Here is a 19,586-nt window from a genome sequence, read left to right as displayed (position 1 = left end):
CATATATTTTTTTCTTCACTTAAGTCTTTTTCTATTGGAATTTAACCTACTTTAAAAAATTATTTACTCTTGTAAATTAGAATGCTCTCTGTTCAGTGCTACTCTTTATAATAACCAATTCTATATTTAAATTCCATTAGGATAATCTGAATTTTGTTTTATTACTGTTTTTTTCCGTCATGGGTTCTAAATTCTGTAACTTAACCTATTTAGCCTGTCCACTTTCTATACTCCTTTCCAGCCCTCCCTATGAATCTTGCTGTAAAATATTCTATCTCTAACATATACACAGATTCTTATAAGTGGCCAGTCAAATCCCAAGGGATAGTGGATAGCATCATGGAATTATAGAAACAGGGAAGACACTGGAATTAGATAGGGTCAGGATTGAAACCCGATCTTGACCACTTTATTGCTGTATAACCTTGAAAAAGTTCTTTCTCTAAGCCTCTGAGCAATGGAGAGCCCTACTTCAGAGGGTTTCCATGAGGACTAAGATAAAAGTGTAGCACTTAGCACAATGCCTGGCTTATAGAAGGTGCTCCATAAATGTTAATTTTCCTTTCTTCTGGTTCTTTTATCTCATGTTTTGAGGATATAATGTTGAAGGATTGTTGATAGTATTATTCCCAAAAGAGCCATTTTTTATACATCAGAGGGGTTCCTCTGCAACAAGTTCACTGTTGTTGAAAAATGTATTCCAAACTCATATTCCCATGATGATGCCTATGCTTTGACATTTATTGCCACTTCACTACTAGCTGCTATAATCTTTAGTTTATATAGACTTAATATAGTAAAAAACTTGTATTAATACTGCTACTGTAGTATCCCTCTTCTCCATCACTGATAGGCTCCATAAGGCGTTCAGTCAGCTGCCCTCGGTCCATCTCTGCTCAGTCGCCTTCCAGTGGGGACACCCGCCCATTTTCTGCTCAACAAGTGATATCTGTGTCACGGCCAACTTCTGCGTCTCGGTCACATTCCTTAAACCGTGCCTCCTCCTACATGAGGCATCTGCCTCACAGTAATGATGCCTGCTCTACAAACTCTCAAGTGGTAGGTCATCTGTTTTGCTCTCTCAAGTTTATAGGGAGCTCTGTACTCAGGCAAAGGGGATCAGATGAGAGGAGGACAGACTGAACCTTAGATCCTTTCCATAATTCAACTCATGACTTCTTGAAATTTGGATTATTCACCTACCTTAGCCTACAATTTAGTATGACTCTTAAAAGGTGCAGACTTCACTCTGTCACAGAACTCAAAGATGAACACTGAGAATAGCATTATTTTATTTTCTGTTTGCTAATGTAGTAGGATAATATTACTGAAAATTACCTGAGTAAATGCATGGTTTTGCAGTGTATTATGCAGTCTCTCTTTAAATTTGAGGAAGTTTGGAAAATTTTACTTAATGGGACAGTTGATTCATAGGTTAAAAAATGATAAATTATCCTTGGAGCACTTAAGTACAATGTTATTTATAATGTGTTCTGTATGTTAAATTAACATTGAGTATTCCCTTGTTAGCACGAATCCCAGAGATTTGGTATTGAGAAAATAGTGAATTTAGTTTGTAAGAAGGCTACTTTTAGATGCTCAGATAGCTCCAGCTACCTTCATGTAGACTAAGGATTTATTTAATTTGTTTATTTAATATGGATCGTGTTTCCAAAGGGAAGTCAGGAAATATGTGAATGAATTTCACTTGGTAACAATGAATTTATTTTCTAATCAAGAAAAATTGCCTAAGGTATATGTAGCAAATGAAACTGACCAGGAAGTCCTTTTTAAGTATTTATATTTTTATTTTAGTACTTTTAGCTAAATAAGTATAACCTTGTGGAAGTATGAAAGACACTCTTGGGATTCGTATCCATTTAATCCAAAGAATTCACAAGTGTAAAAGAAAATTTTCTTCCTTTTTCATTGTTATTGTTTTCAGTTAAAAGTGCATCATTTTTACCTAGAAATATCTTTCAGATTATACTGGCACAATGAAATAAGACCCCCTCCAAATATCTGTATTCTTTCAAATTTAAGAGTGAGTCTTTGCGGCAACTGAAAACAAAAGAACAAGAAGATGATCTAACAAGTCAGACCTTATTTGTTCTCAAGGACATGAAGATCCGGTTTCCAGGAAAGTCAGATGCAGAATCAGAACTTCTGATAGAAGATGTGAGTATCTGATGTGTCTAAAATGCCAAGGAGCTGGTACCTTTTTATTTTTTAAAAAATATTAAAATTTATTTCCTGAAGGCATTATGCTCAATGACATAGTAAATTTAATTGATGTCTTTTCAACCTCTACTAGCTTTAGAAAATACAGGGGTTTATTTTAATTGTTACAATTCATGAACAGTGAGATCAGATTATAATCAGCAGTGCAAAATATCTTTTAGTATATAGTGCTATTTTAATAAGTCTTCATCAAGTGAGAATAATTAGTGTTAAATAATTATTGTTCTTAATGATTAAGCAAATATCATGTTAAACTTGCCTCTATAAAGATTTAGAAAGAACTAATATGGAATGGGGTATGATGAAAAATGTGGGGCTGTGGCATAAAATGTCAGGAATATTTGAATGTGACACCTCGAATGTCACATTTTTGGGGTCAGAATTTTGAAATGACTTATGCGGAGCTGTGTGTTTTTCTTGTTACACACACATGTGCACCACCCAGTGGAACATTCTAAAATGCCAGAGGGCCCTAAAATTCACATTAAAATCAGTGACTTACTCCTAATTTAGAAAGAGGGTCCACGTTATTTCAGATAATTTTGGTGAAAGAGCATTTCTTCACGCAAGGTTACATTTTTTCATTCAAACATCCTTTTCATTCTTGGATAATTATTTAGTAGTAGAACCTTGTTTTTTTGGTGGGGGCACATATATTTTATAAATATATTAAAAATATATTTTGGACCTTTTTTATAAATATAATTTTATAAATTATATACATAAAATGTATGTATTTTTTTCCCAGAGGAGAAGGCACCATCTAGTGGCCAGTTATAGGATAAAAACTACAGCCATGCACTTGGACTTTTCGTTTTTTAGCATTTACTTTAGACCCGTCTAAAACAAGTGTATAGAAACAAAAAGCAAACAAACAACAGTAAAAGAGACTTTCTTGCTGAAAAATACCCATAATTGCAATTTATATTATGTACTGATGACACAGTCATACGCAAAGCCCCTAATTAATATTTTGTTGATATATATTTTTAAAAAGTGAAAATGGTAACTTGTTTGCAAGCTAGGTGCTACTTAGTTACATCAAAGGAAATGAAAGAAAGCATTGGATGTTAAGGATTATGCTAGGTGTGCTTTTATTTACCTATGTCATCTTATTTGATAAAGTTATTTTCTACATATAGCCAATGACTTTGTAGCACTTTATTTTATGTATTTCTTAGAGATATTAGTTATATCCCATCTTTTTTAATCAGGTAGAAGAAAATTAAACAGAGAGTAAAACTAATATTTGTGACTATCGTGATTGTTCTATAAAGAATGTATATAGGCTTATATAATTAATAAAATATAATTAATAATTATATCAGACATCAAATTGTTTACTATATGTTCACTATGTGTGAACATTTTAATCTGTTTATTACAGTATATATTACAAGACTATATATTCAGAAGTTTTGCAGACTTGCACAAAAAACAAAACAAAGTAGTAGAATTCTCATTTTATATAGGCTGCCTTCTAATGCATTATTCAGTATTTTATTACTATGAATGATGTCATAAATCAGCCTCTAACATACAAATGAAAAATCTGTGTCTTGGATTTCTTGCCAAATCTTATGTTTCTGAAGGTATTTGACTTTCATTCATTGGAGATTGTTTTTTGTTTTTGAGACAGAGTCTCACTCTGTTGCCCAGGCTGGAGTGCAGTAGTATAATGTCAGTTCACTGCAACCTCCATCTCCTGGATTCAAGTGATTCTTGTGCCTCAGCCACTCAAATAGCTGGGATTACAGGCATGCACCACCATGCTCAGCTAATTTTTATACTTTAGTAGAGATGGGGTTTTGCCATATTGGCCAGGCTGGTCTTGACCTCCTGGCCTCAAGTGATCTGCCTGTCTCGGCCTCCCAAAGTGCTGGGATTACAGGTGTGAGCCACAGAGATTGTATTCTTAATGCAACTAGAATAGAAAGCTTTGGACGTAGATGGCTTAATTTGTGTTAGAAATCTTTGCACATGTCTTTTTACGAAAGTTGGCATTATTTGTTGCAAGTAATATTGTAGTGCTTTCATTACACAAATTAATTTAAAAAATGGGTTTCAACCTGTAAATTTCTTAATGTTCATCCTTCCAAACAGATCATCGATAACTGGAAGTATCATAAAACCAAAGTGGCTTCATATTGGCTCATAAAATTGGACTCTGTAAAACAACGAAAAGTGAGTAATGCTCAAAAACAGTTTTTCCCTCTTGGATTATGTATTAAGCTAGGATCATTAAGCCAAATTCATAGACAGACTTTATATTTGCTCATTTGTTTACTCATTTCTTCAACAAATACTTATTAAGTATCTATTATGGGTCAGGCACTCTTCTAGGTTCTGAGGATACAAAAGTGAATTGTAAAAAATCCATGCTTTCATAGAACTTACATTCTAGTTAAGATGTCTGATAATAAATAAATATGTAATAGAATGTAAGGTAGTACAGTCAGCCTTCTATGTCTGTGGCTTTCGCATCCATGGATGCAACCAACCAGGGATTGAACATGTTTGGAAAAAAAAGGATGGCTGTGTCTGTACTGAACATGTACAGACCTTTTTTCTTTTGTCATTATTCCTAAACAATACAACAGTATAACAACTATTTACATAACATTTACATTGTATTAGATATTATAAGTAATTATAAGTAATCTGGAGATGATTTAAAATATACAGGAGGATGTGCATAGGTTATATGCAAATATTCCACCATTTTATATCATGTACTTGAGCATCCATGTATTTTGCTGTCTGGGGGTTAGGGGTCCTGAAGCTAATCCTCACAGGTGCAGAGGGATGACTATACTAAGTACTATGAAGAAAAATAAATTGACATAAAAAATAGAAGGTAGTATTTGAGCAGAGACTTAAATGAAATGAGAATCATGCTATACAGATCTCTGCAGAGACAATGTTTCAGGCAGAGGGAAGAACAAATATAGAGATGCTGAGGTAGAAATTAGTTTGACGGGTATATGAAGCAGAGCAAGGCACCATTTTATTTATATATTCATAAGATAGTCTGTTTTAGCTGGAAAAGAGTGAGTGATGGGGTCTTGGTAAGAGATAAGGTTGGACAGATAGGGAGGACCTAGGTCACAACTTTATAGGCTATGGAAAGATACTGGGTTTTATTCCAGTTGATGAGGAACCACTGGAAAATTTGAGTAGAGAAGTTACATAGCCTGTTTGAATTTAAGAGAATCACGAGAACTACTTGTGGAGAATAGAACTGGAGGAGCGGGAATTTGGCAGAATAGAAGTAGGGACCAGCTAGAAGGTTGTTAGGGTAACTGAGGCAAGAGCTAATGGGTGCTTAGCTAGGGTGGTAACTGAATGGATGGATGCTGGAGAAAGAGGGGGAGGGTTTTGCTGTTTCTGTTGTTTCATTTTATTTTGACCATGTTGATGTTAATATATTGATGGACATCCAAGTGAAAATGTTGAGTGTATAGTTGTATAAGAGTTTTGAGTTTAGGGCTAAGATTGTGTATGGTGAACAAAAATTTAGGAGTCTCTAAGATATTTAAGGTGTCAGCTAGATGAAACTACCTCGAGTTTCAAGGACTAAGGCCTGGGCCACTCCTACATGTAGAAATCAGAGAGATGGGGAGAATCTACCAAAGAGGACTGAGAAGGAACAGCCAGTAAGATGTGAAGAAACCATGAGAACTGGGTGTCCTTGAAGTCAAGTAAAGAAATTATTTTAAGGACAGAGTAATCAATTGTGTCACGTGTTGCTGACAGAGGTTGTAAGCTGAGCATTGAGAACTGACTGTAATTTTTGGCAATGTGGATGTTAGTGATGACCCTAATCATAAATTTAGCGGGGTGGTGGGGAGTAAAACTTGGAATATGTACAAGAAGAAGAAAAGTGGAGAGCAAAACACCACAGTTACTACAGGCACTTTTTCAAGGAATTTTGCTATAGAGGGGAATGGGAAATGTGGTGGTGGTAGATGGAGAGGAATGTGGGCCAACAAGGATTTTTTTTTTTTTTTTAAGATGAAGGTATTTTTAGTTTGTATGATGATGAGAACGATTTAGAAGAGAGGAATGGCACAGAAAAGAGAGGTGATAAAAAGTTCTTGTGTAAGTAAGCTGTGAGAGGGGGAGGATTTTCCTAATCAAGAGCATTTATTCTAACAGGAGGGAAGGCAGGTGCATGGGAATGTGGTGGGAAGATGGGAAAGTTTTCTTCTGGTGGGGAGGGCTTCTGGAGATTTGGGGAGAGAGTATAAGGTACATAGTAGCTGTCGTGGAGAGTGGAAGAGTGGAGTGGCCAGCACGGTGAAGGGCCCATCAACTGCACTGTAATACTGTTTTCTGGGAGATAGGCTATTTTAGTAGCAGAGTGAAGTTGTTGAATTCCTTCAATAATACAAGCTATCATTTGCCCTTTCTCAGAATTATCATGAATAAGCTGAAACTTGATGCTGATTACATGATGACTCTTAAATTATATACTTTTATCTGAGTAAGCTGAACTCACTGTTGCACATTATCTCATTCAACAAATACTTGCTTAGTGTCCTGCCATGTGCCACGTAGAGTACACTGTTGAGGAGGGTATAGTAAAGCTGGTGACAGAAGCAGATTGCAAAACACATGGGAAGCCCTGAATATGTTTTCAGGTTGCTGACTTTGGTTTCCATTAGTGGAGATACAGACTTTTTATTCGAATTGGAACCCTGAATTTCCTTAAGTCCATAAAATTTTTGTAATCTGGAAGAGAGAGAAGTGTGGGTAAGTTGCTAATTTAAAAAAATAGTACGATATTAATAATACAGGATAAATGTGGCATTTCAAACCAATAGAGAAAAGATGGTTTTTCCACTCAGTGGTACAGAAGCAACTATCTATTTGTAAGAAAATTAAGTTGGAGCCTTAATTCTCACCATATAAAAACAAACTTCATATAATTGCAGTTTTCTATGTAAAAAAGAAAATATTAAAGATGTGGAAGAAAATACAGAAGGATAAGTTTATAATCTTAGAGTGGGAAAACATCTTAAGAAAATACCTAAAACCTAGAAGGCTTAAATTAAAATATCAACAGATTTGATTACATAAAATCTTATGAAAGGTAAAAAATATCTTAAAAGGCAGAAGTTGTGAGGGCAATTGGGTGGGGGATAGAGGAGGAGTTTGAGGAGGACAGATAAGTGTAGCACATAAAATGAAAAGTAACACTAGTGAACCAATACCTTCTGCAAATCAATCAGCAAAAGAAACTTGCCTATAAGTATTGACACATAAAATGGCAAAGCATATAAAAAGACCATGAAAAGACAACGTATGGATTTCACATAGCCATTTAACACGTAAATAGATCCTTGACCTTACTAATGAAGAAGAAAAAGCAAGTAAAAAACATCATATGGGCAAAAATTAATAAGACACATAATATCCGGTGATGGAAATAGTATGAGTAAAAGGGCCTTTGCTATACTATTAGAGAGAAAGAGAGTACATTGGTACAAGTCTTATATCTATTAAAATGACATGTTCATAATCTTTATAAGTCAGCAAAACCACTTCCAGCATTCCATCCTACAGAATAATTGCCTGAATGTATAAAAGATTTTTTTGTACATGAGCATTCATCACAGTGATAAGGCATCTCCATGGAAAGGGCTTGTGAAGTAACTGTGTTGTGCGTTTGTTTTGTGTTGAGGTAGGAATAAGGGAAAGAGGCAGAGAGTGTCTCTCCCTGACCCCAGGACCTTGCTTCGGCTGTCCTTGCTAAGTAGAATCCCTTCTTTACAATCTCACACACCACATATTTTGAAGATCCAGCTCCATCTCCTTCACAAAGCATCTGGAGTCCCCTACAACCAGGTATCTTTCCCTACTTCAATCTTCATGGCACTTTGTATTCAGTTAACTTATGATCTCCCTTGAGAAATTTATGGATAATTTTTTCATACCTCTAAAAAGCCAGAGGACGGGTCTCATTTTGTAGTTACCTTCAGGGGGCTTTCTGTCAATTTTTGTTGATTCCATTCTAGACTTTTAATTCTAGACTCAATAGCAAGGTAGCTGCTTCTTTCCATGGCCATCTTTCCTTACTAGTTAGTGATATGTTTATTTGAACAGGAATAATAAGACAGTGCTATTCTGTTTTATACATGTGATGTGAGAAGGCCTGATAAACATTGATGGGATGATTAAATGATATATGTGAATAATAATATTTGTGAATTGGAAGAAACAATTTCAATAGGGTTGTTATGCTCAATTGACTTTCTACATTTAGAGGAAAAATAAATGCTTGTTTATAAATTTACTACTGAGTACATATACCAGTATATCCACTTCTTTGATACTGATTTACTCTAAGAATATAGGAGTGAACTATTTTTATGTAATCTTTTCTTCCAGTTCTCAGAGGTACAACCACCTTTAAGTATTAATCATACACTGTTATGTGGAGGGAGTGGAAGCACTAATGTGAGGGGAGGAGCTTTATTACCATTTTTATACCCTGCTAGTCTTTTTTTTTTTTTTTTTTTTTTTTTGAGCTTCTTTGTGGCTTCTTCCTTCGGTATAAATCAAAGGTATTGGGTTTCCCTTGTGCTTGCAGAAAGTAACGATGTATTCTGTCTTCAGTAAAAGCTTGTTAAAGTCCCACAGTTTGCACTACCCAAACGTTTACTGTCATTCTTCTACATAGATAATTTAATAGACAATTATATTTTTGGCAGAAAAATTCGTATCTTGAATTTTGGCTCTTAAAAGAACAGAAAGGGCTGATCTTAACTAGAGCAAGTTTATCTTGCAAAGATGCCCAATTTTATGGAGCCCTGAAAGTCGCTGAGGAATGCTACTCCCAGGCTGTGAAAACAAGTGGAAGCCTAGGATTTAAACAGGTGCAACTTGTTTGTAGCAATTTTTCTTGCTATTCTCATGATTATTGGGGCTCCTTTTCTTCCTTCAACAATTTTATTCTTTAAGAGGCTTTCCCAAAACAGGCTCAAATTTCTCAGATATGTAGTGAAAGGTGAGGCACATCTGGGAAAATAAGCAGAGGACAACTTTCAGCAGCTTTCATTCTGTGATGACATTCTTCCCCTTATTCAGGTAATTTAAGACCCCTTACCCATGAGTAACTATTTTAATATAAGGAGCTTTATATTAAAACTTTACTATAACGTTTTGTAAAACTTTCCATTTTTATAAAGTTAACCCTGCCAAAATTTATAGGTTCTTTTATTTATATTCACAAAAAGAAGCCTAACAAATATACATATCATGAATACAAATCATCAAGCCAGCCAGCAGTGCAAACCAGCCAGCAACAGAGGTATTGAACTCTCGTGTAAACAGATTCTCATTGGGATTTTTTTTTAAAAAGGTTTGTCTACTTAATAAGTAGCATTAGAATTAATTACGTGAAATACTTAAAATTTACCCCAGACAGGAATAAGAGTAAAATATAGAGGTAATTTTGGAAATGATCATTGGAACAAATTTAAATGTGTTTAGCTGATTTATTTATATACATATATTTAATATATAATTTTTTTCTCTACCTCTTCCCTACCTGAAGTTTATTTCAGATAAAATCAGAGGTAAAGTGACCAGACAGCAACTGACTGAAATATTTTTTTTGCCTGACAATATAAGAGCTAATATAATAATGAGTCAAAGTGCATTGAAAAAATACTTTATATGGTGAAATTAGAGAGGCAAAAGCATGTAATAGAAAGAGTTACTAGATGTCTTTTCATTACATGAAATTGTAGTGGACATCTCATGAGGCAGTATGGACTTGAGTTCAGTATTGCCTATGGCCTTTAACTTGGACAGGTGACTTCTCAGAACTTCTCTGAGGTTTACAACGTTAAGTATTGAAGGGTCCTTGTGATAAAGCGAGACATCATAAGGGAATGTACTCTAGACTTAGAAGGGGTAAAATGCAGGCTGAAATGTTTTCTTTTCTACTAAGATTCCCCATGTCAGACTGTTTCTCTGATGTATTTTATTTTACTAAGAATTCTTCATATGGGGTATTCTTTTGTATAGAATATATAGAAATGGTGTATAAAAATTGTCTGTTGGCCTATAACATGTTGATCATTTATTTGGCTATCAGAAACTTGTGCTATTGTCTTATAAAGCTAGAAACTGCATCTAAGAAACTAAAAGAAACCTGGAAATGTAGGTCAGCTGTGGAATGCAGAATTAGACATTATAAAAATGTATCTGTTTAGAAAGCTAATGACTTAACTAATTTACATTGGATGCATGTTAATCAGGTCCATCCTTCTTTTGGCTGTAATGTCAGTCAATAATCATTGAAAAGCTTTACCAGCTTAATCTTCTGGGAGGTAGACACTAAGATGGAATTAACAGTGAAAGGTTTTATTTTTTTTTTAATGGAAAACACCCAAGGAAGATAATGGGGAGAGAGAGCTCAAGTAGTAGGCAGGAAGAGCCTTAGGACTACAATGCAGGTCTGACTCCAGTAAATGCAAGGGAGGAGGACTGGGTAGGAAGAACCTCAGACTTTAATGGATCTGTGAGAAAGTCATGGTCAGGCTGGTGGGGAGCCCAGAACAAAGACTGGCGTTGGAGGGATCAGAGTGAGCAGAAATAGCTCTTCACTTGTATCCCAGCCATGCTTAATCCTTGCCTGGGAACTATCTTGGGAGAGTGTAAGCATGGTTTGAATATTGCAGTGGATACCCAGTGGGGAAGCCTTCAGCTAACTGCGTTCTTTGAAACATGTTAATTTAAGTGGCACATCTCCATGGCTGCCACCAAGGCTGTGCGTGATACATTTTAATTTAACAAACATTTATTGGTTGCCAATTTTATACAAATAATATGCTAGACACTGTGAGGGATTTTGAGAGTTGTTTACTCATTCATTTATTTGCTCACTTAATCATGCATTCAACAGATATTTATTGAGGGACTGCCATGCCCCAGGCACTATTCAAGGTATGGTGGCACAAGACTCTTATTTAAGTATCTTAATTTTTGAAATATGTATCTCACTTTTCCTGTTCCAGGATTGAGGCATTCGTGGTTGTTTATTAGCCTGTTGTAAAGCTCCAAGATTAAAATGACATACACACAGAGTCTTCCACATGCTTTCCTTTTTTCTGTTCTTGGAAATAAAAAAAAATTATTTGCCTTCATATTTTCCTTAATGGATGTAAAATGTAAAGATCAAGGGTATGGGAATTAAATCCTGAAAAGAACCCTCACCAGGTGAAAACAGAAGTAGTGTAATCTTATTTAATGTCATGTTGTGGTAACTCCATACTTGCATAATTTAGCTTTCTGCCAAGAATGCAGTTGCTTTATATAGTTTGTGAGGAATGTATCTGAAGTATGAAAATATAGCCGTGTTGGTGGGCTGCGAAGAATGCCAGATTTGCTGAAAAGCTTACTATCTGATGTGATACCTAGACATAAACTAAGACTGGAGGATGAAGAGAAATCACTAATGATAGTAAGGTTTGCATTTATTTTAGGGTGCTAAGAGATCCTTGTTCATCAAGTATTACTTCTCTAAATAGCAATTTATTTTTAATACCTACCGTGGCTGCTTCTGCATGCATTTTGATGATACTATTTTCCATCTCTGTTTTATTCAGGCTGACATAGATGCTGTTCAGAGCTGTTCGTTTTGTATCAGCAAAGATGCCTTTACCCTATAGCCATCGCTGCTGCATGCATCATTAGTACAGCATGTAGTGATTTTAATCTTATTTCTAAACCGCCTTCACCTTGTGCCATTATTTTAATTTAGGACCAACTGTTCAGCCATATGGAGCAGTTTGTCATTCAACATCTGTATGCTCTTGCAAAATATGAATTTGTCTGTGTGCTTTATGCCTTCAAATGTGCTATATTTCATATGGAAAAGACAAATCTTTTCATTTTATTAATGTTGTCATTGACTGAATCTCCTATTTATTTTTTCCCTTGGAGAGCTTAATGTTGGATTGGGATGCTTTTAAAAGTCATAATGTAAGGAAATGGATACCTATATTCTATAAGTTAGCCTCACTTAAGCCCACAGATAAACACAAGGGCATCTTGCTGATCATTTATTTTTGTGTTTCACAAATTATTCATCTTCCACCCAATTTCTTCAATCCCCAAAGCACCAGAAATCCAAAAAAGCATCACAAGTAGAACTGGCACTAATTTATCTCATTCCAGTCTGATTTCTTGCCTATCTGATCTGTGCTTTCTTAAAATTATTAAGTGAGAGTTTTGCTAAAAGTACAGTCATTGCTTCCCCATCTGTATAGCCTTCTAAACAAACTATTCCATACTCCATAGCCATAAAGGAGGGGGTGCCTAGGCAACCTTGTTTGTACACAGTGATCCCACCCTCCTTCAAAATACCATTGGACTAGAGATGAATCTGAATCTAAGAAGAGATAATGGGGTTCTCTTCTAGGCTTTTGCTACTGGCATCTGGAAAAACTAAATTGTGAGGCAGTGCTAGATGTGGTTAAGAGGGTAGGTCTGGATACAATGAGTTGGGTAATGTTGGGCAAGTTGCTTATCTGCTTTGTGCCTAAGTTTTCTCATCCATAAAATGGGGATCCAAAATGTTTTCACAACCAAAAATATTTTCATAACCGCTAAGCAGCAAAACCTAACCCACCTGAATTCATTTGGTGACAATGACCTGACAAGAAGTTATGTATTTATTTTGTCTATCTCTTGGTTTGAATATTTACATTTTTTTCCTGCAGAAATAATAATATGTATGATTATGGAATCTAGGCTTGAGATTTTTGGAAAGGGACTGTGGACCAATAGTATCTACCTCATGTTTTTGTTTTGAGGATTAAATTAGTTAATATATGTTAAAGTGCTTGGAACAGTGCTTGGCACATGGTAAGTTCTCTCAATGATTTTTACCTTGTCTACATAGGTGTTACTTTCTTGCAAGGAATGACTCACTAAGACAGGAACCTACTAAATGATAGACGTTGTCTTAAGCCTTGGGGATCTGGTAACTTTATTACCAAGATGGGCACAATTTCCTCCCTTTATATGTATAACACTCTCCATTAATTAAACAGGAAATTAAAATAAAATAGGATGATTGCTAATAAAGGAAGAACTGGGCATTAAGATATCAAACAATAGTTCAGTGACAGGTAAAGTTTCCCTTAGAAGTGGCATTTGAAGTGAAACATAGAAGTTTATCAGATGAAGAGATAGGAGAAGACTGTTTCAGGCAGAGGAAAGAGCTTATGTGAAGACTCAGAGGAGAGTTGAAGGATTTGGGTTCCTGTTCCCTCAGTTTGTGTTGTTCAATGTCCTCCAATTAGGGGTGGGTCTCCCAGGACCAAAGCTTGCCTTCTTGGAGAGGCTCCTTGAAAACTGAAAGCAAAGAGAAGCAAAGAGGAATGTGTATTCCCAGTAGTTTGCTCTGGACAGGAAGGAGAATGTGCCTAGTTTGCCCAGACCATGCCAGTCTCACCAATCTGGAAAATTGCTTCTTAGATAGGGGTGCCTGATGGAGTACCATGATGCCTGCAGACTTTTCCACCTCCATATTGAAGAAAACATTAGGAATGGAGCAGAAGCATTCCCCATCCCTAACTCCCTGGTTCCATTCTGAAGTTGCTGCTTTTAGTCATGTATGGGCTAGAATATGGTACTGTCATGCTATTAAAATTCCCTCTAAATTAAGAAGAAAATATATGCAGAGTAGTGGTCAAAATAATCTAAGTAATGTACCTAGCACAGTGGCATAGAGCAGGCAGATGATACATGTTAGTTGCCCTTGAAGTGTATTTAAAAAGAAATGAATGAATACTCCATGATCTCAAATCCTTTATCATTTTAAAGTTGAATAATCATTTTATAATATAATGTGAATACTGATGAACTTAAGGTAATGTTAAAATTGTCAGTATCAATAACACTTTTCAATTTCAGTTATTTTATATAACTCATATTTATCCTTGAGACTAATATATGGGTTATCTTGGCTACTTTCTTATTCTTTCCTTTCTGCATTATGACTTTTGGCCTATTATTACTTACTAATATATTGACAGAAAGTAGAAAGGAAAATTGAGAAGAAAGATGATTTAAATTTCTCATTTACAGCTAGTGTTGATTCTTATATCACATAGTCATGAGCGCACTGCTTTCTACACTAAAAAATATAAAGAGTTAAACTAATAGCTTAAATTAAAATTGTAAAAACTAAAAGGCAGGAATTAATGCCTTGATACTCACATTTCAGTATTATTGTGAAAGGTTTTAAGATATTCCTCTTTATAATGAAGCATTTGTTACCTGTAATAATGAGCCTTTCCATGAGTTTTTCACACACAACTTTATTACAGATTGCATTTTCCCTCCTCATCCTCTGCCCCTTCCCCTAGGACACACCCTGACCTACAGTAGGATTTGTATTACTGCCCCCATCACAGTGCAGGAAGCTGGAACAGGAAGGGAAGGAATGCTGCTGCTCACGCATTTCCCTGTGAGAAGCTGTAGTTCCTAGTCTTCTATAAATATCACCTTGAAAACTTTTTACTAAATTTATTTTTAAACAAATGTTTATTCTAAATTTGCCTTGATCAGAGATAACTAACATCATTTCTTTAAATATTGCTGTTTTAAAGAGAAACAAATCATTCTTTCATCTGCTTCCAATTCTTCATGTTTGTGTCTGTTGAGAGAAATGTCTTTATTTAGTCTTTATGTTTGAAAGTCTTTTTCCCTTTTCATCTTTCACTTTCATTTTTATAGGCAGTTGCCATAATTATAGCTAGATAAAAAGTGAAAAATCCACTTTGATGAATGGAGATCAGAATATTAGTATTTGATATTTTATTTTTCTTTGTTTTGTTTTGTTTTTTTACAAAGAATTTTATTGGAAATACCTACATTGCATAAGTATCAAGTATATGTGAATTAGACAAAAGAGTTTTTTGGGGTTTACAAATTTTTTAGGACCTCTAGGATTTCAGTGATCCAGATTAATCATAGTCCTTATTTCACGATACTCTTTCATGATTGGTTTGTGCATGGCCTGCTTTTATTTAGTGTTATTTAGTGTTTTGAAGTTTACTGTACCACCTGTGAACCCAACACCCAAATCAAAAGCTAGATTCTTGGAAATAACGTATATAACCAAATGATTCCCTTCCATCCCCCTGGCTCCCCATTTCCCCGGTAGCTATATTCTTGAACTCAGTGTTCACTCTCTTCCCTTCCCTTCCCTTCCCTTCCCTTCCCTTCCCTTCCCTTCCCTTCCCTCCCCTCCCCTCCCCTCCCCTCCCCTCCTCTCCCCTCCCCTCCCCTCCCCTCCCTTCCCCTCTCCTCCGCTCCTCTTCTTTCTCTCTTGCTCTCTCTGGCTTTCTTTCTTTCATATATATATACCTTATACCATATATATAGGGTATATATACCATATATATATAAAATGTTTATGTGTATTCCCCATGTGTTTTTAAAACTTAATTGTTTTTACTTCTATTACAAGGGTATCATGGCCAGGGGTGATGGCGCATGCCTTTAATCCCAGCACTTTGGGCAACCTTGGTGGGCAGATCACTTGAGCTCAGAAGTTCAAGACCAACCTGGGCAATGTGGTGAAACCCTTTCTCTACAAAATTACAAAAATTAGCCGGGCATGGTGGTGTGTGCCTGTTGTCCCACCTTCTCAGGAGGCTGAGATGGGAGGATAGCTTGATCCTAAGAGGTTGAGGTTATAGTGAGCTGAGATTGTGCCCCTGAAATCCAACCTAGGTGACAGAGCAAGACCTTGCCTCAAAAAAAAAGGGAGTGGTATCATGCTATATATATAGTCTCTAGTACATTTTTTTTTTTTTTTTTTTTGAGATGGAGTCTGGCTCTGTCGCCCAGGCTGGAGTGCAGTGGCCAGATCTCGGCTCACTGCAAGCTCCGCCTCCCGGGTTCTCGCCATTCTCCTGCCTCAGCCTCCCGAGTAGCTGGGACTACAGGCACCCGCCACCTCGCCTGGCTAGTTTTTTGTATTTTTTTTAGTAGAGACGGGGTTTCACCATGTTAGCCAGGATGGTCTCGATCTCCAGACCTCGTGATCCACCCGTCTCGGCCTCCCAAAGTGCTGGGATTACAGGTTTGAGCCACCGCGCCCGGCCTCTAGTACATTTTTTACCTTACCATTTATTATGAAGATGTTCTGTCTTGTGTGTCATATTTGATTCATTTTGACTACTGTATTAATACTGTGTAATAGTCCAGAGGGGGTGAGTATCCACTGTTCATTTATTCACTCTCTTATTGTTGAAGAGTTTGATTGTTTCTAGGTGTTTACAATTGTTAACAGCTGCTATGAACGTTCTTGTACATGCCACCTCCTATTTTTACCTGTGAGAGATTATTTCAGAATTAAAACTGCTGAGCCATAGGGATATTAATTTTCAACTTTAGGAGATAATGCCAGACTGTTTTCCAATTTGTGCACCGATCTGTACTCACACTAGCAATGTCTAAGAGACCCGGCAGATTCCATATCCTCTCTAGCACTTGATATCATCAGACTTTTAATTTTTGTCAACTACGTGGATATCTTATTATAACTTTAATTTTTGTTCTTTATGTTTATTGGGCATATTTATTTCCTCTTTTCTGAAATGCCTGTTTGTAATGTTTTGTCCTTTTTTTTTCTATTAAAAATTTTGGTAAACATTCTTTATATATTCCTGATACTAATCTTTTTTTGGATGTATATTATTTGAATATATTTTTGCAGTTTGTAAGTTTGTCTTTTATTTTCTTTAAGGTGTATTTAATGACCAGAAGTTCTTAATTTTTATATAATCAAAATCTGTTAATCTTTTATGGTCCATATCTTTTTGTGACTTAAGTAGTATTTTTCTAGCCCATGGTTCAATAAATACTCTCCTATACTTTCCACTGAGATATAGAATAGTTTATTTTTATTAACATGTAAGACCTTAGCCCCTCTAGAGTTGATTCTTTTTAATGAGGGGTTCAGCTTTATCTTTTCTTCATCTAATCCATAAAGATTATAATTTCAAAATCTCTATCCACTGATCTGAGTTATTGCCTCTGTCATATACTGAAGTTTCATAAATGCATGGGCCTATTTCTAGACTTTTTGTTCTATACTATTGTTCAGTGTGTGTGTGTGTGTTCCTCTTTGAATTTTATTTTTATTTATTTTATTTTTCATCATGGCTTACTGCATCCTTGACCACTTGAGCTCAAGCAGTCTTCCCATCTTAGCCCCCTCAGGTAGCTGGGACTGCAGATGTGGGTCATAATGCCAGACTAATTTTTAAAAAAGTTTTGTAGAGACAGGTTCTCACTATATTGCCCAGGCTGGTCTGGAACTCCTGGGCTCAAGCTACATCTTTGAATTTTAGACACAGATATACATTCCTAGATCATAAGTACTTTGGTTTTTCCACTAGGTTTTGGACATAGTGAAAACAAGCATTCGTACGGTTCTTCCACGCATCTGGAAGGTGCCTGATGTCGAAGAAGTAAATTTATATCGGATTTTCAACCGGGTTTTTAATCGCTTACTCTGGAGTCATGGCCAAGGGCTGTGGAACTGTTTCTGTGATTCAGGGTAAGTTCTCAGTCATCTTTTATTATCATCATTTTTAATATTTTACTATTTAGTTATAGAGGTAGCCTAATAAAATGCTTGAATGATCTTTTAAAATATGGATTTCGTTTACTGCATGTAATGTTTAGTACTCAACTATAATTTATATCAATTAAGGTGATTTAGATAAGATGATGAATATGAACACAACACCACCTAATTAATTTGAATTCAGTGGAGAGAAGGTAGTCCTAATTAAAGAAAATACAAAGCAATATCCTTGAAGTTCTTTTGCAGTCACCTTCTAAAATTATGGCTAGACTTCTCCTCCTCCCCAGAATCCCAGTGCTGCTAAAGCTGCTGTGACTCATTGCCATTTTAGCCTCAAGATATCTAAAACCAAACGTTCCACGTCCTTTTGTTCCGAAATGGCTTCCTTTCTTGGCCTCCCTTAATCCTGTTGTTATTCTCTCAGTCATACAAGTTGGATATCACAGGGGCACCTGCATCTTCCTTTTCCCTCACTGTCTTTATTTAATCATTTGCTAAATCCTATTGTTTTTCTGTCACATTCCCATATGGCTAAACTAGCTTGTTTCCATTCATTCTTTCAACAATCATCAAGTACTTACTTTTGTGCTAATATTTTTGGAGATACAGTGTTGAATCTGACACAGATAATAACTAGCCATACTACTTATTGTGTGAGATGCATTGTTCTAATCACTTTACATGTGTTAAGTGATTTAATCCTCATAACATCAATTTGAGTCAGGTTTTATATTATCTCTGTTTTATAGATAAGGAAACTGAGGCACAGATAGGTGCTAAGGACCTAGTGGAACTGGGATTTGAACTCATTTAGCCTTGACCCCAGAGTTCATGCTCTTAACCTATAAACTCTGATATCTCTAGCAGATAAAGTATGATACATACAAAGCGAATCATTTGATATTGTTTGTCTGCGTCCCCACCCAAATCTCAGCTTGAAGTGTAGTTCCCATAATCCCCACGTGTCATGGGAGGGACCTGGTGGGAGGTAATTGAATCATGGGGTGGTTACCCCCATGCTGTTGTTCTCTTGATAGTGAGTGAATTCTCATGGATCTGATGATTTTATAAGGGGCTTTTCCCCCTTTTACTTGGCACTTCTCCTTGTTGCCACCATGTGAAGAAGGACATGTTTGCTTCCCCTTCTGCCATGATTGTAAGTTTCTTGAGGCTTCCCCAGCCATGCTGAACTATGAGTCAATTAAACCTCTTTCCTTTGTAAATTACTGAGTCTTGGGTATGTCTTTTTTAGCAGTGTGAGAATGGACTAAATCATCATTATAAAAGAGATACAGATAAAGTATGACAGGATTTTAGACAAAATGAACCTGTTTTTGGTAAGACAGCTAAGTGAAATGAATAGATTTCTAGACATTTTTGTTTCCAGTTTTTTGTTTCTCATATCCATCTTACTGTCAGAATCATATCCTAAAATCTGTAGTGATTTTCCTCCTTTATAATTTAAGTTTAAACTTCTTATCTACAGATACAAGGCTATCTAATATGCTGTTTTCTCTTATTTCCCCAGTCTTCCTTCTCATTACTCTCCTACTTGAATTCTGCTCCAGAAAAAACAAATTCATTTTTTTCAGATTTCTTAAAAATTTGTCTTTTTCTTCCTCTGAACTGTTGATGTCATTTAATATCTGATTGGATGGCTTTCTATAACCCCAACCTTCTGGTACCTTATTTGAATCGAATGTAAAGCCCCATTCTATAC

General features: G+C 35.9%; 1 protein-coding gene across 3 annotated transcripts in view; it reads left to right on the top strand.

Moving 5' to 3' along the window:
- Positions 1-19,586, top strand: part of TTLL7 (tubulin tyrosine ligase like 7) — a 137,444-nt gene that overhangs the window by 97,139 nt on the left and 20,719 nt on the right. For all 3 annotated transcript variants that reach the window (XM_025363920.1, XM_025363922.1, XM_025363918.1), the window contains 4 exons: positions 854-1,059; positions 2,044-2,178; positions 4,345-4,425; positions 17,676-17,836. In XM_025363920.1, the coding sequence (XP_025219705.1) occupies positions 854-1,059; positions 2,044-2,178; positions 4,345-4,425; positions 17,676-17,836 (583 nt within the window). The remainder of the gene's footprint in view (positions 1-853; positions 1,060-2,043; positions 2,179-4,344; positions 4,426-17,675; positions 17,837-19,586) is intronic.

This window comes from Theropithecus gelada, chromosome 1, assembly GCF_003255815.1.
Source record: "Theropithecus gelada isolate Dixy chromosome 1, Tgel_1.0, whole genome shotgun sequence".
Taxonomy (NCBI): Eukaryota; Metazoa; Chordata; class Mammalia; order Primates; family Cercopithecidae; genus Theropithecus; species Theropithecus gelada.
The sequence above is the reverse complement of the archived record's forward strand: the minus strand, read 5'-3'. Positions and strand labels throughout refer to the sequence as shown.